Genomic DNA, 15,999 nt, shown 5'->3' with positions numbered 1-15,999 from the left:
TAGTAACATTCCATTTCATTCTGGTGGCATCATTTTTTTCAGGCATTCCCCAAGTGCTGGGTACCTACCTACTTTGTTTTCAGCTTTTTGCTACCATAAAGAGCTGTTATGAATATTTTGGTCCATGTTGGACCTTTGTTTCCACCTTTTATATCTGGGGTATATATGTCCAGTCATATTGCTGGGCTGAAAGCTATTGACAACTTAGTCACTTTCCTTACATTAATTCCAAATTGAAATCCTGATTAGTAAGATGACTTTATAGCTCCATCAGCTTTGTGTAAGCATTCTGCAGAGTGAAGGAAGCAGATCCAGGATAAAATTCTGTACATGACAACAACACAAGTGGAATAAATAAAAGGGGAAGACTGAGCATTGTGTAATCATAATCAATGAGTCTGACCCCAGAGAAGAAGGAAGGAATGTATCTCCCTCTGTTCTTTACAGAGGTATGGGATTATGGTATAAAATCTTGTCTGTGGGGGGGCGGCTAGGTGGCACAGTGGATAAAGCACTGGCCATGGATTCAGGAGTACCTGAGTTCAAATCCAGCCTCAGACACTTGACATTTACTAGCTGTGTGACCCTGGGCAAGTCACTTAACCCCCATTGCCCCTGCAAAAATAAATAAATAAAATTTTTTTAAAGAAAGAATCTTGTCTGTGGGCTTGAAATGTTGGTTTGTTTTGCTTAACTGTCTTTTCTCTCTTTTTTATTCTTTGGTGCAAGGAGTGCCCCTATGAGTAGGGTAAAGAGTTGGTATCTATTTGGAAATGATGATAATATAAAATAAGAAGGTAGAATAATTATTGTTTTTTATAAAGCACTGTGTCTGTGTGCCTTTGTTCCTATAGCTCCCACAGCATTGACTGTTCTGCCATTTTTTTTTCATCTTTGCCCAGTCTTCATAGAGTAAAGTGAAGTTTGGGAATTGTTTTGATTTTCATTGTTCTTACCATTAGTGATTTGGACCATGTCTTCATATGGTCATGTATAGTTTGCAGATCTTCGTTTGAATACCGTTTGTTCATATCCTTTGACCACTTACAGGATGATTAACAATTTAACAGGCAGAAGGGTAGGAAAGGGCATTCTGGGCAATTGATCAATAAACATTTCTTAAGCACCTACTATATGCCAGGCATTATGCTAAGCTTTGAGGAGGTAAAAAGAGGGAAAAGATAGTTCTTGCCCTCAAGGAGCTTGTAATCTAATAGAGAAAACAAAATTCAAACAAATACACACACATATAACAAGCCATATACAAGAAAAATAGGAAGTAAGTAGCAGAAGGAAGGTACTAGAATTAAAAGGAATTAAGAAAGACTTCCTGCAAAAAGTGGGACTCAGTTGGAACTCATAGAAAACCATGGAAATTATGTAGATTGGAATGAACAGTAGGCTGGAGGTAGGAAACTGCAGGATATGTATGAGGACAACATATAGTTAGTTTAGTATGGCTGGTGTTCCTTGTGGAAAGTAGGGGAGGAGACTTAAAAGGTCATTCGCCCATCTAAGTCTCTTTTCTTACCTGCAGGAAGTGCTGGGAAAATTTGTACCTTTAGTTCTGATGACATTTTGTATTCAAAGGCCCTTCCACATCTGATATCCTATATTGTACATTCTTAGGTCCCTTTCAACTCTGGCATTCTGCACTTTGGTTTTCTAGCATTTTACCAGCTGTGAGGAAATTGCGTTTCCCATCTGATTTTTGTGATAAAGATCTGTAATTAATACAATAAGCAAGAATTGTTTCCGCAGTTTACTTCAATGGAAATGGAACTATTTCATAGTTAATTTGTGACATTAGTTCCTAGACAGTAACAGTGATAGTATTTTTATATGCGTGGTCAGTACTAAGAAATCGAACTTAAAGTATTATGTTCTTGATCTTACATGTTTTAAATATGTATAATGTTCCTCAAGTAATTTAGAATTTTAAAAATCATACAGTATGGGGCAGCTAGATGGCGCAGTGGATAGAGTACCCACCCTGGAGTCAGGAGGACCTGAGTTCAAATCTGTCCTCAGACACTTAACACTTACTGGCTGTGTGACTCTGGGCAAGTCACTTAACCCCAATGGCCTCACCTATATATATATATATATATATATATATATATATATATATATATATATGTATGTATGTATGTATGCATGTATGTATATGTGTGTATGTATGTATATGTGTGTATGTATGTATATGTATGTGTATATATATAAGGTACATACAGATTCATAGTCATACAATCCTCTTTTTCTGTTTTTCATTTTATAAGGAAATACTCATGTTTGTTAAGTTCCTAATTTAAAAAAAATTAGGGAGTATGTTTGAGGCATGAGAGCCATTCAGTTTGACTGGAGCAGGGGTCCTTAACCAGGGGTTTACTGACTCCTGAGGGATCTGTGGATGGATTTTAGGGGTTCTGTGAACTTGAATGGGAAAAAAAATTTCCTTTTCATTAACCTTTAGTTTCCTTTGTATTCTTATATATTTTGTTTTATGCATTTAAAAACAGTATTCTGAGAAGGGGTTTATAGGCTTCAGTAGACTGCCTAAGGGGTCCAGGACACAAAAAAAGGTCAACCCTGGGGTAGTATGTCCCTTGAGTGGAAGGAAACAGTGTGAGCCAAGTTTGCACCTGAAGGTGATAGTTAATTTTCCCAGCCCCATTTTATAGCTATCGATGGTCTTGGATGCCCCTGGATGCCCCAAAAGGAGTTTGATTTTTATTCAGTAGGCCATGGGGAGGCATTCAGCAGTCTGATATAGGGCAATGCTATGATCAGACTTGGAAATTAGAGGAAGACAAATATATTTTTGTTAGCAAGGCAGTGTGTTAGGGTCCAGTCTGGGAGAGAGTGGAGGTCCCAAAGCCTGTGAAAGGTAGCCATGGGGGCTGGCACTAATGTGATCCATTAAGGCCTTATGTAACGATTTTCATTTTCAGGGCCAGGCTGTTGCTCAGCTCTGCTCAACCATCCCCAATGTTACGGTCTTTGGAACTGCTTCTTCCTTCAAGCATGAAGCCATCAAAGATTCCGTCACCCACCTCTTTGACAGAAATGCTGACTACGTGCAGGAGGTTAAAAGGTAGGACATTAACCCCCAAGGTTGCTTTGTGGTATCCATCTGATCTGTCTAATGGAACCATGAAAATCATGATGGAAGGGGGGTGGGGGTGGGGGGTAGGGGAGGAATGACTCTGATTTGGGATATTTTGAGCTTATCTTTTTTTTAGCTGTTTCAGGAATCACCTGCAATACACAATGCTTCTAGACCTTTTCCTATCTAGTCTCTCTTTCCAATCCATTCTACATACCATTGTTCCTTTTTTCTAAGATTCGTCATTTGCTCCCCATTGCTTGTTGAATAAATCTACACTCTCCAACCTGGCACTCAAGGCCCTCCACCATGTGGTACCACCCTGCCTCCTCAGACTGATCTCCCACTCATTCCATGTACTTTATGCTCAGCTAAATAGAATGATCACCCTTATCATGAACATGTCCCAGTCTTCCCCATCTCTGTGCCTTTGTCTCTACTCTTCCCTATGTCTGGAGGTCATCTTAATTTCTACTTTCCCGTATCTCTACCTGTTGATGTTCTCCCTCCTTCCTTCAAGTTCTAGCTTGAATGCCACTTCTAAGATTATTTCCCTCATCCATTCATCTGTGAATTGAATCTCACAGCACTTTAACTCATGCTGTTATCATATCCTAATGTGTTTTCTAATCATCTCTGTCAGTGTCTTATCACCCCTACTAGACTGAAAGCTTTTTGGAGGTAGGGATGGCATTTCACTTATCTTTGCACTTCCCTTAGATCTGAGCACAACTCTCTGTACATACTTGAGTATTTCAAAAGATCTTTGATTTTCTCTGCGTCTGCATTCTCTGCTATTGAAGACTGTGGTCTCTCATGCTTTAATAGCTAGTACTCATGAGTTGCTATGATGAAAAACTCATCTTCTGGCAGCCCACTCACTCTCTGGTGATGAGCCTTTCCACTCCTAGCTCATCTTATCCTTGGGCAATGTCCTTTCCATTTTGGTAGGACCTATCAGAGCTTCTACTCTACATGGAATAACCTTCCTGCCATGAGAAGGAATCACAGGATGTCTTCAGTAATGCTTAATAAATTGGATGAATGAACTCTTAGGAAATGAATCCCATACTTGATTAGAATATTCCAGACTGTCACTGATTAATATAGCAGTTGGCCACATCTTTAACTTTAAGTAGTGGAGTGACAGGATGAAGTCAGTGTTTAAGAATGATTAAACATCTGGCAGTTTGCATAGATTGGATGAGGAGTAGCATTGCGGGGGGTGCCTGTAGTGGGGAGACCCCAGAGAGGAATCTGTTACAGGGATCCAGGTGTGAGGAGATGAGAGCAGGGATCAGGGTGGGGATGGAGAGGAGGGGACAGATAAACAAGATATTTTGAAGGGAAGTTTTATAAGGCCTGGGAATGCAGTGAATATGGAAAACAGAACAGAATGAGAAAAAATCAAGAGATTTGGGGGATTGGCTTATTGGGAGAATGTTAGTAACACTAGCAGAGGCAGGGAATTGAAAGGAGAGCTCATTTTGAGCAGAGCATGAGGTCAGTTTGGGACATGTTAAGTCTGAGGAAACAGGGAGATAGCTAAGAGTGAGCTCCTTGGCTTATTTGTCTCTGTATCTCCTCTAGGTCTGACCAAACACTTTCTGTGTTTAGTCTTTATAGATGGATGAAATGTCCCTTGGCCTTTGTAGATTGGGAACAGGAGCTCTGGAGGGAGGCTGAGGCTGGAGATTTTGTTTTGGGAATCATCACCATAGTCAGCATCAAGTGATGGTTGGAACCTGGTGCTCGGATGAGCTCCCTGAGCAAGAATGGGTTACAGGAGCAGAGCAGAGAACTAGAAGACCAAGCTAGAACTGAAAGACATAACAACAACAACAACAACAAAATGAATTCCCTAGCAAATGGGGTGGGAGTCTTTTAGTTACTGCTTTATTGAAGAGTCCTAAAGTTCTACTCAGGAAAATTTATAGTTGAGCATTTTCCAGAAATCTCTCAAAATAATGGCAGCAAGACATTAGAAAAGCAAAAAGGGGAAAGGGAGAAAGAGACTGAAGAAGAAAAGAGAAGGGGGAAGGGAAGTGAAAATAGAGAAGGAAGGGGGGAAGATGAATGAGAGCCTAGAGAAAAGAAGAGAAGAGGAAAATAAGACAAGAGGGAAAGGGAGAAGGAGAATCAAGGACTGGGGCAGGTAGAAAAATAATACAGCTTTTCAGCATCTTAGAATTAAAGGACTTTGTGCATTTTATGTCAATGTTTTTTAAACGCCAAATATGTTTAGAGCCTTGTGCTCCGATTACAAAGGTTAAATTCAATCTAGTTCAATTCAACAACCATTCTTTAAGTGCCTGCTGTGTGCTAGGCACAATGCTAGATGTTAGCGATAGGGATAGGAGGGCCTAGACCTGGCATTTCCCAGGTCTAGGGAATTCCTGGATGGGGAGACTCCTCTACCAATGGAGCTTGGCACCCTCCCTACAATTCATCATTTTAGAATGTTGACTAGAGAGGGAAAGTGGGCTGCCCAGGGATCCCACAACCATTGTGTACCAAGGGCAGGATTTAAACCCATGGCTTCCTGGCTCCGAGGCTAGTCCCCTCTCCAACAATGTTGGAAATGCAAAGAGGAGGAAGAAACAGTTGTTGCACATGAGGAACTTTCATTCTCTTGGGAGGATACAATATGGACAAAAAGAAGTCTACAAAAATGATACAGAATGAATACTAAGTAACTTCAGCAGTGAATCAAGAGCAGCCTCCTTGAGGAGGTAGCACCACATGAGTTGAGCAAAGTTGAAGGAAGATGAGGCTGGAAAACATTCCAGCAATGTGGGGCAGGGAAGAAATTGTACAGAGAGCTGTGTAAGGGCCTGCACATGGGGGCAGACCGACCCTAGAGTGTGTGGGAGGGAGAGTAATGTGGGATCAACCTGGAAAGATAGATTGGAACCAAATTGGGGACAGCTTTAAATGCCAAACGGAAGTTTGTGTTCAGTCCAGGGGGTAATAGGGGACCACTGAAGTTTCTTTCGCAGAGTCAAAGAACTGGTGTAAGGAATATCAAATTGAGAGCTATGTAGAGGATGAATTGGAAAGAAGAGAGCCTGAGTGCAGGGAAACTAGCTAGAAATTATTGCAATAAACCAGGTGAAAAGGACCAGGTCATACATTTGGGTGGTGTTTGTATGAGTGGAGAGAAGGAGATGGATGAATGCAAAGTATGTTGTGGAGGTAGAATCAATCAGATTTGGCAAGTGATTGGATAGGCTGGCAGGAGGAGTTTTATATTGCTGGGAAAGGATATCAAGCATCCTGCACATCCAGCTGAGATGGTTTCCAAGGGAACATTGATTCTCTTCATTACCTAAGTGGCTTTTGATATGAGACTGGCTTCGTGCTTCCCATTCACAATTAGATGGTTTATAGCTCATGTTGACCAAGACAATGAAAAGGTTCTTATCCTGAGGGGGGAAGGGGGCTTCCAGGTGACCCAGGGGGTAATCCCAGTTAAAGTCAAGCCCATCAGACTCAGACTTTAGGCTGAAATCAGACACATTCTGCCCCCCAAAGGAGCTTATAAACTAGGTAACATCAGTTCGGGGCATGTTAGAGATACACCTAGGAGATAACTCAAATAAATAGTTATGAGAGATTTTTGTAAGCAGGATCCTCAAGGAAGTTGGTCTTCTGTAGGAGATGGGCTTATGTTGAAGGAAGGGAAGGATTTCAATAAAAGGAGATGAGGATGGGTGAGGAAACCATTGTAGGCATGGGAAAGGGTGTGAGCAAAGAGATAAAAATGAGAGGAGCCAAGGTGAAGAGTAGGCCAGTTTAGCTGGAATGTACACTGTGGTAAGAAATAAGGCTTAGAGAGAGAGTGGAACCATGGTGTACAAATAATTTCTCAGCAAGGGGCTGTTTTTCCAGTTGTCACCTACACATTGGTTCATTGTTTATTGAAGTATGAGAAAGAAGGGACCATGACACATTCCCCCAGGCTCAGTCACTAGATAATTGCACTGTAGGTATGGACACCCACGTAGTCCTTGATTTGGGGGATTAGGAAATTGGAACTTTGACCATTCAAGGGGTTTCATTTCCAAGAAAGGTCCCCTGTTTAACATAATTACTTAATTAAACAGAGCTACTAATGTGTTTACAGCTGTGCTATTAGCAGAGATCAGGCATTTTGGTACAGGGTGATATTTATAACAGACCCAAATGAATGGAATTTGGCTTTGCCTTCTCGGTAATTAGGCTGTAAGCAAAAGGTCTAATTATTGCTAAATATTTTGCAATTTTGAAGTTTGTGCCTAAGGAAATGTTGCTTTAGAAAAAGGAATGTGCCACTCACGGGATAGCAGAATCTCAAAAGGGACCTCAGAAAACATCTAGTCTAACTTAGCTGGAGCAGGAATCCCCTCTGCATTTTCCCTACACCTGGTTGTCCTGCCTCCACAAGATCTCCAGTGATGAGGAATCCATTGCTTCCAGAAGCAGCCTGTTCTACTCTTAGATACCTTTAATTGCTAGAAAGCTCCCACCCCTCATTCCCACCTGCCCCTTACATCAAGCATAGTACGCAAGAAAGAACACAAGTTTGGAAGTCAGAGGACTCAGGTTCAAATTCATCCTCTGATATATATTACCTGTGTGACCTTGGACGTCCCTTCACTTCCTTTGTTCTCAGTTTCCTCACTTGTAAAATGAGCTGGAGAAGGAAATGGCAAATCCCTCCAGCATCTCTACCAGGAAAACCCCAAATGGGGTTGTGAAAAGTTGGACATGACCAAAAACCACCACCACCACCACCATGACGTTCCTCCAGACCTCTCTGTCAAGCTAAACATCTCTAATCCCTTGAACCAGTCACAATATGGCATGAATTCAAGGCCCTCTGCTATCCTGGACACTCCTCCAGTTTAACAACTACCTTCCTCAAATGTGACACAGGATAGCATCCAATTCCAGTGCTGTCCTAGCTGAGCATACTGCTATCTCTCACCTCCTTATTTCTGAACTTTACGCCTCATTAAATATTGGCAAAGATTGAATTCACTTTCTTAGCTGGCATATCACATCACTGACCCATTGAGCTTGCAGGCCACTAAAACCTCAAATATTTTTCATATGAACAGCTATCTAGCCATACAACCCCAAGCTCATATGTGCAAATTTGATTTTGTGAACCAAGGGCACATTTATGTTTATTGCTCTTAAATTTCTTTAGGGATCACAAGATCATAGAATAAGAACCTGAAGGAACCTTAGAGGCTAACAAGGCCAACTCATTCATTTTATTTTTTTGTTTGTTTTGTTTTGTTTTTAGTGAGGCAATTGGGGTTAAGTGACTTTCCCAGGATCACACAGCTAGTAAGTGTTAAGTGTCTGAGGCCAGATTTGAACCCAGGTACTCCTGACTCCAGGGCCTGTGCTCTATCCACTGCGCCACCTAGCTGCCCCTCATTCATTTTACACATGAGGAAACTGAGGCTGAGAGAAGTTGTTACTCAGGTTGGCACAGCTATTAAGTGACTAATACAGGATTTGAACCTTACTCCAAGTCCAATGCTCTCCACCATGGCAACTAGATGCCTTAGCCATCTCCTCAGCAAAATGGTCTATATTATTCCCAAAAATCATAGTCAAATTCACAGTCCTACAGGTTGCACATTCCCACTTTCCCCCTCTTTTTTGAAAATTGGGACAATATGTGCCCTTCTCAACAGGAGAAAGATGATCATTTGCCAAAGAAGTTTGCAATATACAGAATCACAGAATCAAAGGGTTAGAAGGGCATCTAGTCCAACCTACATCTTCAAAGACAAGCAGAGTATCACCTGGGAGAGGTGAAAGATGGTGTCATTGTAAGCTCAGGTATCAGAGAGTAGGTACGTATGGGGAAGACATGCCTTTTTTGGCCATAGTATGGAGTATGTTGTGGAAAATAGTGCGAGATAAGACTGGAAAGGTAAAATAATGGCAATTTGTGGGAGGCCTAAATTCTAGACCTTTCATATTCTTTCTTGACTAAAATTATCCTATTTGCATTTGAGTTTGGGCCTTAAGGTTCCAGTTACTCAACTAAAGATGATGAAGGGGGCCACAAAATCAAATGCATATTATTTCTGCAGCTGGAGTTAGGAACAACTCAGCAGTAGTCCTAGAACTCTCTCTGATAGAACCCTGATTTATATAACAAAGAATAAGGGAGAGGGGGAAAAGGGATGATCTTCTCTGTTCCCTGACACATACCGGTCTTGTATTTTGTTTCTCTGCCATTCAGAATCTCTCCAGAAGGCGTAGATATTGTCTTGGACTGTCTTTGTGGAGAAAACACAGGAAAAGGTCTCAGTCTTCTCAAACCGCTGGGAACGTATATTTTATATGGTGAGTATGGAGGATGTCATGGGCACATCCACGAGAAAAGGGACTCTATAAAGTATCTTGAATAACCCAGTTGTCAAGTTTCAGGTTTTGTTTTGTTTCGTTTTGTTTTATCAGGGGAGGAGAAAAAGGGAAAGAGGAAGGGATCAAATAATTTCCTGGGATGCTCCCAATTTCAAGACAAGAAATAACCATGATATAATTTCTCTGACCCTTTAAAGTGGACAAAGTGCTTTCCTCACAACAACCTTGTTAGATAGGACAATTATTTGACACGTGAGGAAACAGGTGAGGTGGCTTGCTCGTGGCCCTAGACCTAGTGAATGATGGTACCAAAATTCAGACCCATTTTTCCCATCCCCACGTGCAGCATTGTCTTTACCACACCAGCCTGCCTATGTAGAATGTGCACTTTAAAGGTGACTGTGCAAGAGGGGCACACAACAAAACAAAGCAAAACAAAAAAACCTGTCAGACTCCGTGGCCTGATTTTGACTGGCTAGGAATAGATATTCATACAAAAAAGAACATCAATAAAACATTTTGTGGTGCACAGGAGAAAACTGAAAAATACGGAAAGGGACACAAAAGCAGAACAGTTTTGTTAAGACCTTATTAAATTATATGTACATGTATATGTATATATGCATATAGATGCTCTTTAAAAAATACACTGGGGGCAGCTAGGTGGCACAGTGGATAGAGCACAGGCCCTGGAGTCAGGAGGACCTGAGTTCAAATCCGGCCTCAGATACTTAACACTTACTAGCTGTGTGACCCTGGGCAAGTCACTTAACCCCAATTGCCTCACTAAAAAAACAAAAACAAAAAACAAAAAAAATGCACTGTATATAACAGAAGCCCACAGTTTCTTATATAGGCCTTTCTTGTTTTCTGTATTAAAATATTTGTGATTGTTGATGTTCACAATAAAAATATAATTTACAAAACAGAAAATCATGGTTTTCACAGATGAACTGTTGTTCATATGGGCAAATTCTAAGAACATAAAAGTATGTTAATTCAACCTGTTACCCTTAAAAGTTGTCTCTATAAATAGCTTCAGGATTAGGCAGCATGGCATGGTGGGGATGTGGTCTGGGAAGTAAAAGAGTTTTCATCCTGGCTTTGTCATTAAATTACCATGTGGCTGGGTGGAGGCAAGGGGGTCACACCCTCACTTCTCTGGGCTTCCCTTTCCTCCTCTGTAAGATGAAGGTTTGGCTGAGGTCATCTTTGACACGTCCAACAACTGACAAGTCTAATTCCCTTCCAACTCTGACATTCTTTGACTTTACATTGAGGTTCATGTAAGGGATGTGTGGACCTGAGTTCAAATACGGCCTCAGACACTTACTAGCTGTGTGACCCTGGGCAAGTCACTTAACTCTCATTGCCTTGCAAAACAAAACAAAAACAGAAAATATAACCAAAATGATAGAACTGGACAAGGACATAGAACATGGAAGAGCAGAACTGGAAGGAGCCTTAGAGCATAGAACGTAAAGTGACAAAGCTAGAAGGGACCATACAAGTCAGAACAGAGCTTATCCCAGCTGGAAGAGACCTCAGGACACGAACATACGTTATCAGAATGGAAGGCGACCATGGAGACCATTTGGCCCAACCCCATCATTTCACAGAAGAGGTAGCCGAGGCCCCATAAGGGGAAGTGACTTTGGCCTGAGGTCACACACAGAATTTGGGACAGAACTGGGACTCCAGCCGGGGGCTGTTTGTCATACACTATGTGAAACACTGCCCAGTTTCACCGCTGTTGAGTACAGATCTCCTGGAAGAAATCATGCGGTTCTGAACTCTGAGACTTCCTTTTTCAGTCCCTATCACAAAGATCCTGGCGGGGGTGGGGGTGGGGGTGGGGGTCCAGAAAAGAAGCGATGTTTCTGATGATGATACCTGCAGAAGGATTTTTTCCCCACTCTAAAGTTTGTAAGAGTCCTTAGACATAGGCATGGCTGTGCCTGTAATCCCCAATACTAGGAAGGCTGTGGTTATCTTGAGATCAGGATTTCCAAGCTTTGGTGGGTCAGACTGTTTAGGTGTCCTCACTAAGGCTAGCATCAATAGAGCAAGCCCTCGGTATCGGGGGACTGCCAGGCCGCCTAAGTAAGGCTCAGCTGGCTCAAGTAGGAAATGAAGCAGCTGCCAGTCTGTAGTGGGTGGAACCCACGATTAGCTCCTGTTCTTCCAGCCTGGGTCAGATAGACTTATACTTTAAAAAAAAAAAGTCATCAGTAGATAAGAGGTTAAATGATTTCTGGACCCATGCATGCCTTGCTCCCTTCCTGAGCATGTCATATGAAAAGGATTTCAGCAAGACAGTCAAATGTTGTACTGAAGGGCTTACATAAGTCAGCACAAATCACTTTTTGAAAGGGCTCCTAGATGTGTTTTTTCAAAATTAATCAAAAAAAGTTATCATGTGAAATGAGTCACCTTTAATTCCAGGGAGATAATTATTCCCATTTCTCTAGACATAGAATTCTGTGTGAGTGTGTGTGTGTGTGTGTGTGTGTGTGTGTGTGTGTGTGTGTGTGTGAGAGAGCGTGTATATGTGCTCATGCACCATTGGTCCCTTTGACAGTCTGGTGAAGTCTCTGAGCCCAGACTTAGAATCAGGCTTTCAAATAATTGAAGGAAATCATAAATGTCAATTAAAGATTAGTGAAAATATACCAAAAATAAAAAATGAATGTAACAAAATAATGAAGATCAAGCATGACTTGAATGAAGAGATATGAGAAAAGACCCCCAGCTCACCACTTTGTTAAAGGTGGAAGGCCCACAGCTGTTACCACATACATGCTTTTGGACTTTTTCAGCATATTCATCAGTTGTACTGATTTTTTTTTTTGTTCCTCTTTTTAAAAAATACTATTTGTTATATGAGATGGCTCTCTTGAAAGGGAAGGAGGAAAGTTGCTGGGGCTAACTATGATGTGAGAAACAGAAAACTAAGTTTAAAAAAAAACCACATACCCTTTCTTTAAAAAAAAAAAAAAAGATACCCCTCCCTCTTTCCCATCCAGGTTCATAGATGCATTGTAATTTATCTTTGGGTGGGGTAAGGGATATCTCTGGACCCCAGGTTAAGCACCTCTGATCTAGACCATTAGGATTTACAAAGTGTTTTTCTTGTACTAACTCTGTGAGGTTGGAAGTCAAATTAACAAGTATTTATTAAGCACCTACTATATGCCAAGTGCTGGTCTACACACTAGGGATACAAAGAAAGGTAAAACAACAGGACTTGCTCTTGAAAATCTCCTAGTCTAATGGGGGAGATGACATGCAAATGACTATGCAAAGAAGATACATGGAACATAAATTGGGGGGTAGTCTCAGAAGACACTAAGATTAAGGAGGACTGAGAAGGGCTTCTTAAAGAAGGTGGGATTTTAGCTGAGACTTGAAGGAAGCCAAGAGGTGGAGGAAGAAATTTCAGGGCGTGGGGGACAATCAAAAATGCAGAATCAGGAGACAGAGTGGCCTATGTAAGGAACAGAAAGGAGAATAGTGTCAAGTACAGTTACCGAGAACCAAAGCAAGAACATAGGGGGTGACTCAGCCTCAATTTCAACTAATCAATACCAGAGTTGGGACCAAAACCAAGGTCCCCAGACTGCATTCAGTGCCTTTCTCAGACCCTTGCTCAGTGATAATTAGCAGACTATCAGTTTCAGAGGATCTCAGTCGGATGGGGCCTCAGAAGGCATCTAACTTAAGCAAGAGACTATTTTACAGCCTCTCTGAAAAATGGCCATCCAGAAGCTGATGGCAGGCTGCAAGGGTGGAGAAAAGGCACCAGCACCTGAGTGAAGATACCCATACTGCCTTTGGATAATTCTGCTCGTTAGGAAGTGTTTTCTTTCATCCAGCCTAAATCTGCCTCTCCATAGTTTGCATCCATTGCTCCTACTCCTGATCAAACAAGTCTAGACCACGTGCCAGAAGCTGTGGTCTCCCTGAGCCTTCTCCTCTCTCTAAGCTAAACATACTTAGTTTTTTGTTTTGTTTTGTTTTATTTTGTTTCCACTGCTGCTCATTCAATGTGACCTCTAGTAACTTCAGTTCTTTTGTTCCTATTAACTTCTCCCCTTCCTTTCCAAGGACCTTGGGAGTTCCCTCAAGTTACCTGCCCAGTGTAATATTTTCAAATTCCTTCCAGTTCTGGGTCCAAACGATGGCAGCCCTTTCATTTGGAGCAAACAGCAATGCTTTTGCTTCCCAAAGAATTTGTTTCCTAGGATCCAGAGCTAGAGGGGGTCTTAGAGATCACCCAGGCTTACAGCTGAGGAAGCTGAGGCAAAGACAGGAGAAGCAACTCGCCCCAGGTCTTTGGACTTCACATCAAATGTTCTTTTCACTCCATCACTGTGCTGTCTTTCTTCTCAGTGGCTCACACTCCATGTCCTCTCTTCACAGGGTCATCAAACACCGTGACAGGGGAGACCAAGAGCTTCTTCAGCTTTGCAAAATCAGTGAGTATTTGCAGAAATCTGACAAGCAGCCCACATTGATGTATGGGGTGCCTTCCTTTCCAAGCTGGCACTAGAAGGAGATCTGCAGGCGATAAGAGGCACCAAAAGCCAGTTAGCAGAAGAGCATTTAGGGAAATCCTCAGGCCCAAACAGCTAGAGATGTTAAGCCTCTTGGAGGGAACCCATGATAGTGTCGGAGGATGGTCTGAAAATACTCTGGTGAGAAGAAAGCCATCCACTCCTGAAATGTCAGAGAGAAGACTTGGATGTGGGGAGGGAGTCTAAGAATGTGCAGAGGACACTGTGTTCAGAAATGCAAACCCAGGGGGCAGCTAGGTGGCGCAGTGGATGAAGCACCAGCCCTGGATTCAGGAGGACCTGAGTTCAAATCCAACCTCAGACACTTGACACTTCCTAGCTGTGTGACCCTGGGCAAGTCACTTAACCCTCATTGCCCCACAAAAAAAAGAAGAGAAATGCAAGCCCAAGTACCCTCCTGGGTAGGCAGAGTACAGAGATGGGATCAGAAAGTGAGAAGGGAAAAGAAGGGAGCAAACATTTATTAAGTTCCTACCATGCTCCAGACACTGGGCTAAGTGCTTCGACAAGGAAGATACTGTTATGATCCCCATTTTACAGATAAGGAAACGGAGTTAGATACAGGTTTAACTGACTTGCCCAAGGTCATACAGCTAGGAAGTGTCTGAGGCTGCATTTAAATGGTAAGGATAACTAACATTTATATAGTGTTTACAGTGTGCCAGACACTGTGCTAAGTGCTTTCCAATTATCTCATTTGATCCTCACAACCCTGAGAGGCTTATAGATGGGGAAACTGAGGCAATCAGAAGTTAGGTGACTTGCCTAGGATCATAAAACTAGTCAGGGTCTGAGATTGGATTTGAACTCCAGTCTTCCTGACTCCAGGCACAGCAGAAGTGGCACAGCAGATAGGATGCTGGGAGAAGCAATACAGGTGCTGTTAGAAGGATGGGTGAGTGTAAAAGACGTAGATGGCTCAGACACACTGTAGATTTCTTCTGAAGTGATTCATCCTAGCAAAATGTTTGATTTTCACTGGTAGGATTAGGCTGCATTTTTAAAAGCCTGAAAGAGCAGAATAATGACTGTGAAATTGAATTTGCTAGTGCTGGTTTTCTTCTGGTGTGGTAGGTGGGGAAAGAATGCAAGAAATGCTCAGTTTAATTTAACCAGAGATCACTTGTATACTGAGCCCATTGCCTGCACTGAGAACATTTATACAATTCAAATGTTCCAGCTAGAATCTCTGAATCTGTGTGGTGTCTCAGAGGGCATTTTGTCCAAGCTGTATCTGAGCAGGAATCTTCTCTGGACCATTCCCTAGGAGTTCATTCAGCCTTGGATTAAAGACCTTCAGTGACAGGGATATCGTTACCTCCCAAGGTTCATCCTATTGTTGATAGCTATAATTATTAGGAGTTTCTTACATGTGAAATCTGTGTCGCTGTAACTTCCACTCACTGCTCCTAGCTCTTATCAGGAGCCATCAATCTTATCAGGAATGAGTCTCATCTCTTTGCAGTGACAGTCTTTCAAACACTTGTAGATAGTTAACACGTCTCCAGCTAATTCAACAAGCATTTGTTATTAAGTGCCTGCTACTACTTTGTGCTGGGCAGAAGGTACAATGGATAGAGCACTGGGCTTGGAATCAGGAAGATTCATTTTCATGAGTTCAAATCCAGCCTCCAACACTTATTAGCTATGTTATCCTGGATAAATCACTTAACCCTTTTTGCCTCAGTTTCTCATTTGTAAAATGAGAATGAAATGGCAAACTGCTCCAGTATCTCTGCCAAGAAAACCCCAAATGGGGTCACAAAGAGTTGTATATGACTAAAAAGACTCAACAATATCACTACTATGTGCAAGGTGCTGTGTTAGCCTTTCCTTCTGTAGATAACTTGGTGGCACAGTGGTGGAACACTGCATCTGGAATTGGGAAGAGCTGAGTTCAAATCTAGACTCAGACATTTTCTTCTTGTGTGACTCTGAGTA

The 15,999-nt window shown here is 41.9% G+C and overlaps 1 protein-coding gene across 1 annotated transcript in view; it reads left to right on the top strand.

Annotated features, from left to right (window-relative positions):
- VAT1L (vesicle amine transport 1 like) overlaps nucleotides 1–15,999 on the top strand; it is a 113,097-nt gene that overhangs the window by 46,846 nt on the left and 50,252 nt on the right. Inside the window, exons 4-6 of the mRNA XM_043986036.1 lie at nucleotides 2,952–3,094; nucleotides 9,357–9,460; nucleotides 13,904–13,959. Coding sequence (XP_043841971.1) covers nucleotides 2,952–3,094; nucleotides 9,357–9,460; nucleotides 13,904–13,959 — 303 coding nt within the window. The remainder of the gene's footprint in view (nucleotides 1–2,951; nucleotides 3,095–9,356; nucleotides 9,461–13,903; nucleotides 13,960–15,999) is intronic.

This window comes from Dromiciops gliroides, chromosome 2, assembly GCF_019393635.1.
Source record: "Dromiciops gliroides isolate mDroGli1 chromosome 2, mDroGli1.pri, whole genome shotgun sequence".
In the NCBI taxonomy this organism is placed as follows: Eukaryota; Metazoa; Chordata; class Mammalia; order Microbiotheria; family Microbiotheriidae; genus Dromiciops; species Dromiciops gliroides.
This window is presented reverse-complemented; position numbering and strand designations above follow the sequence as displayed.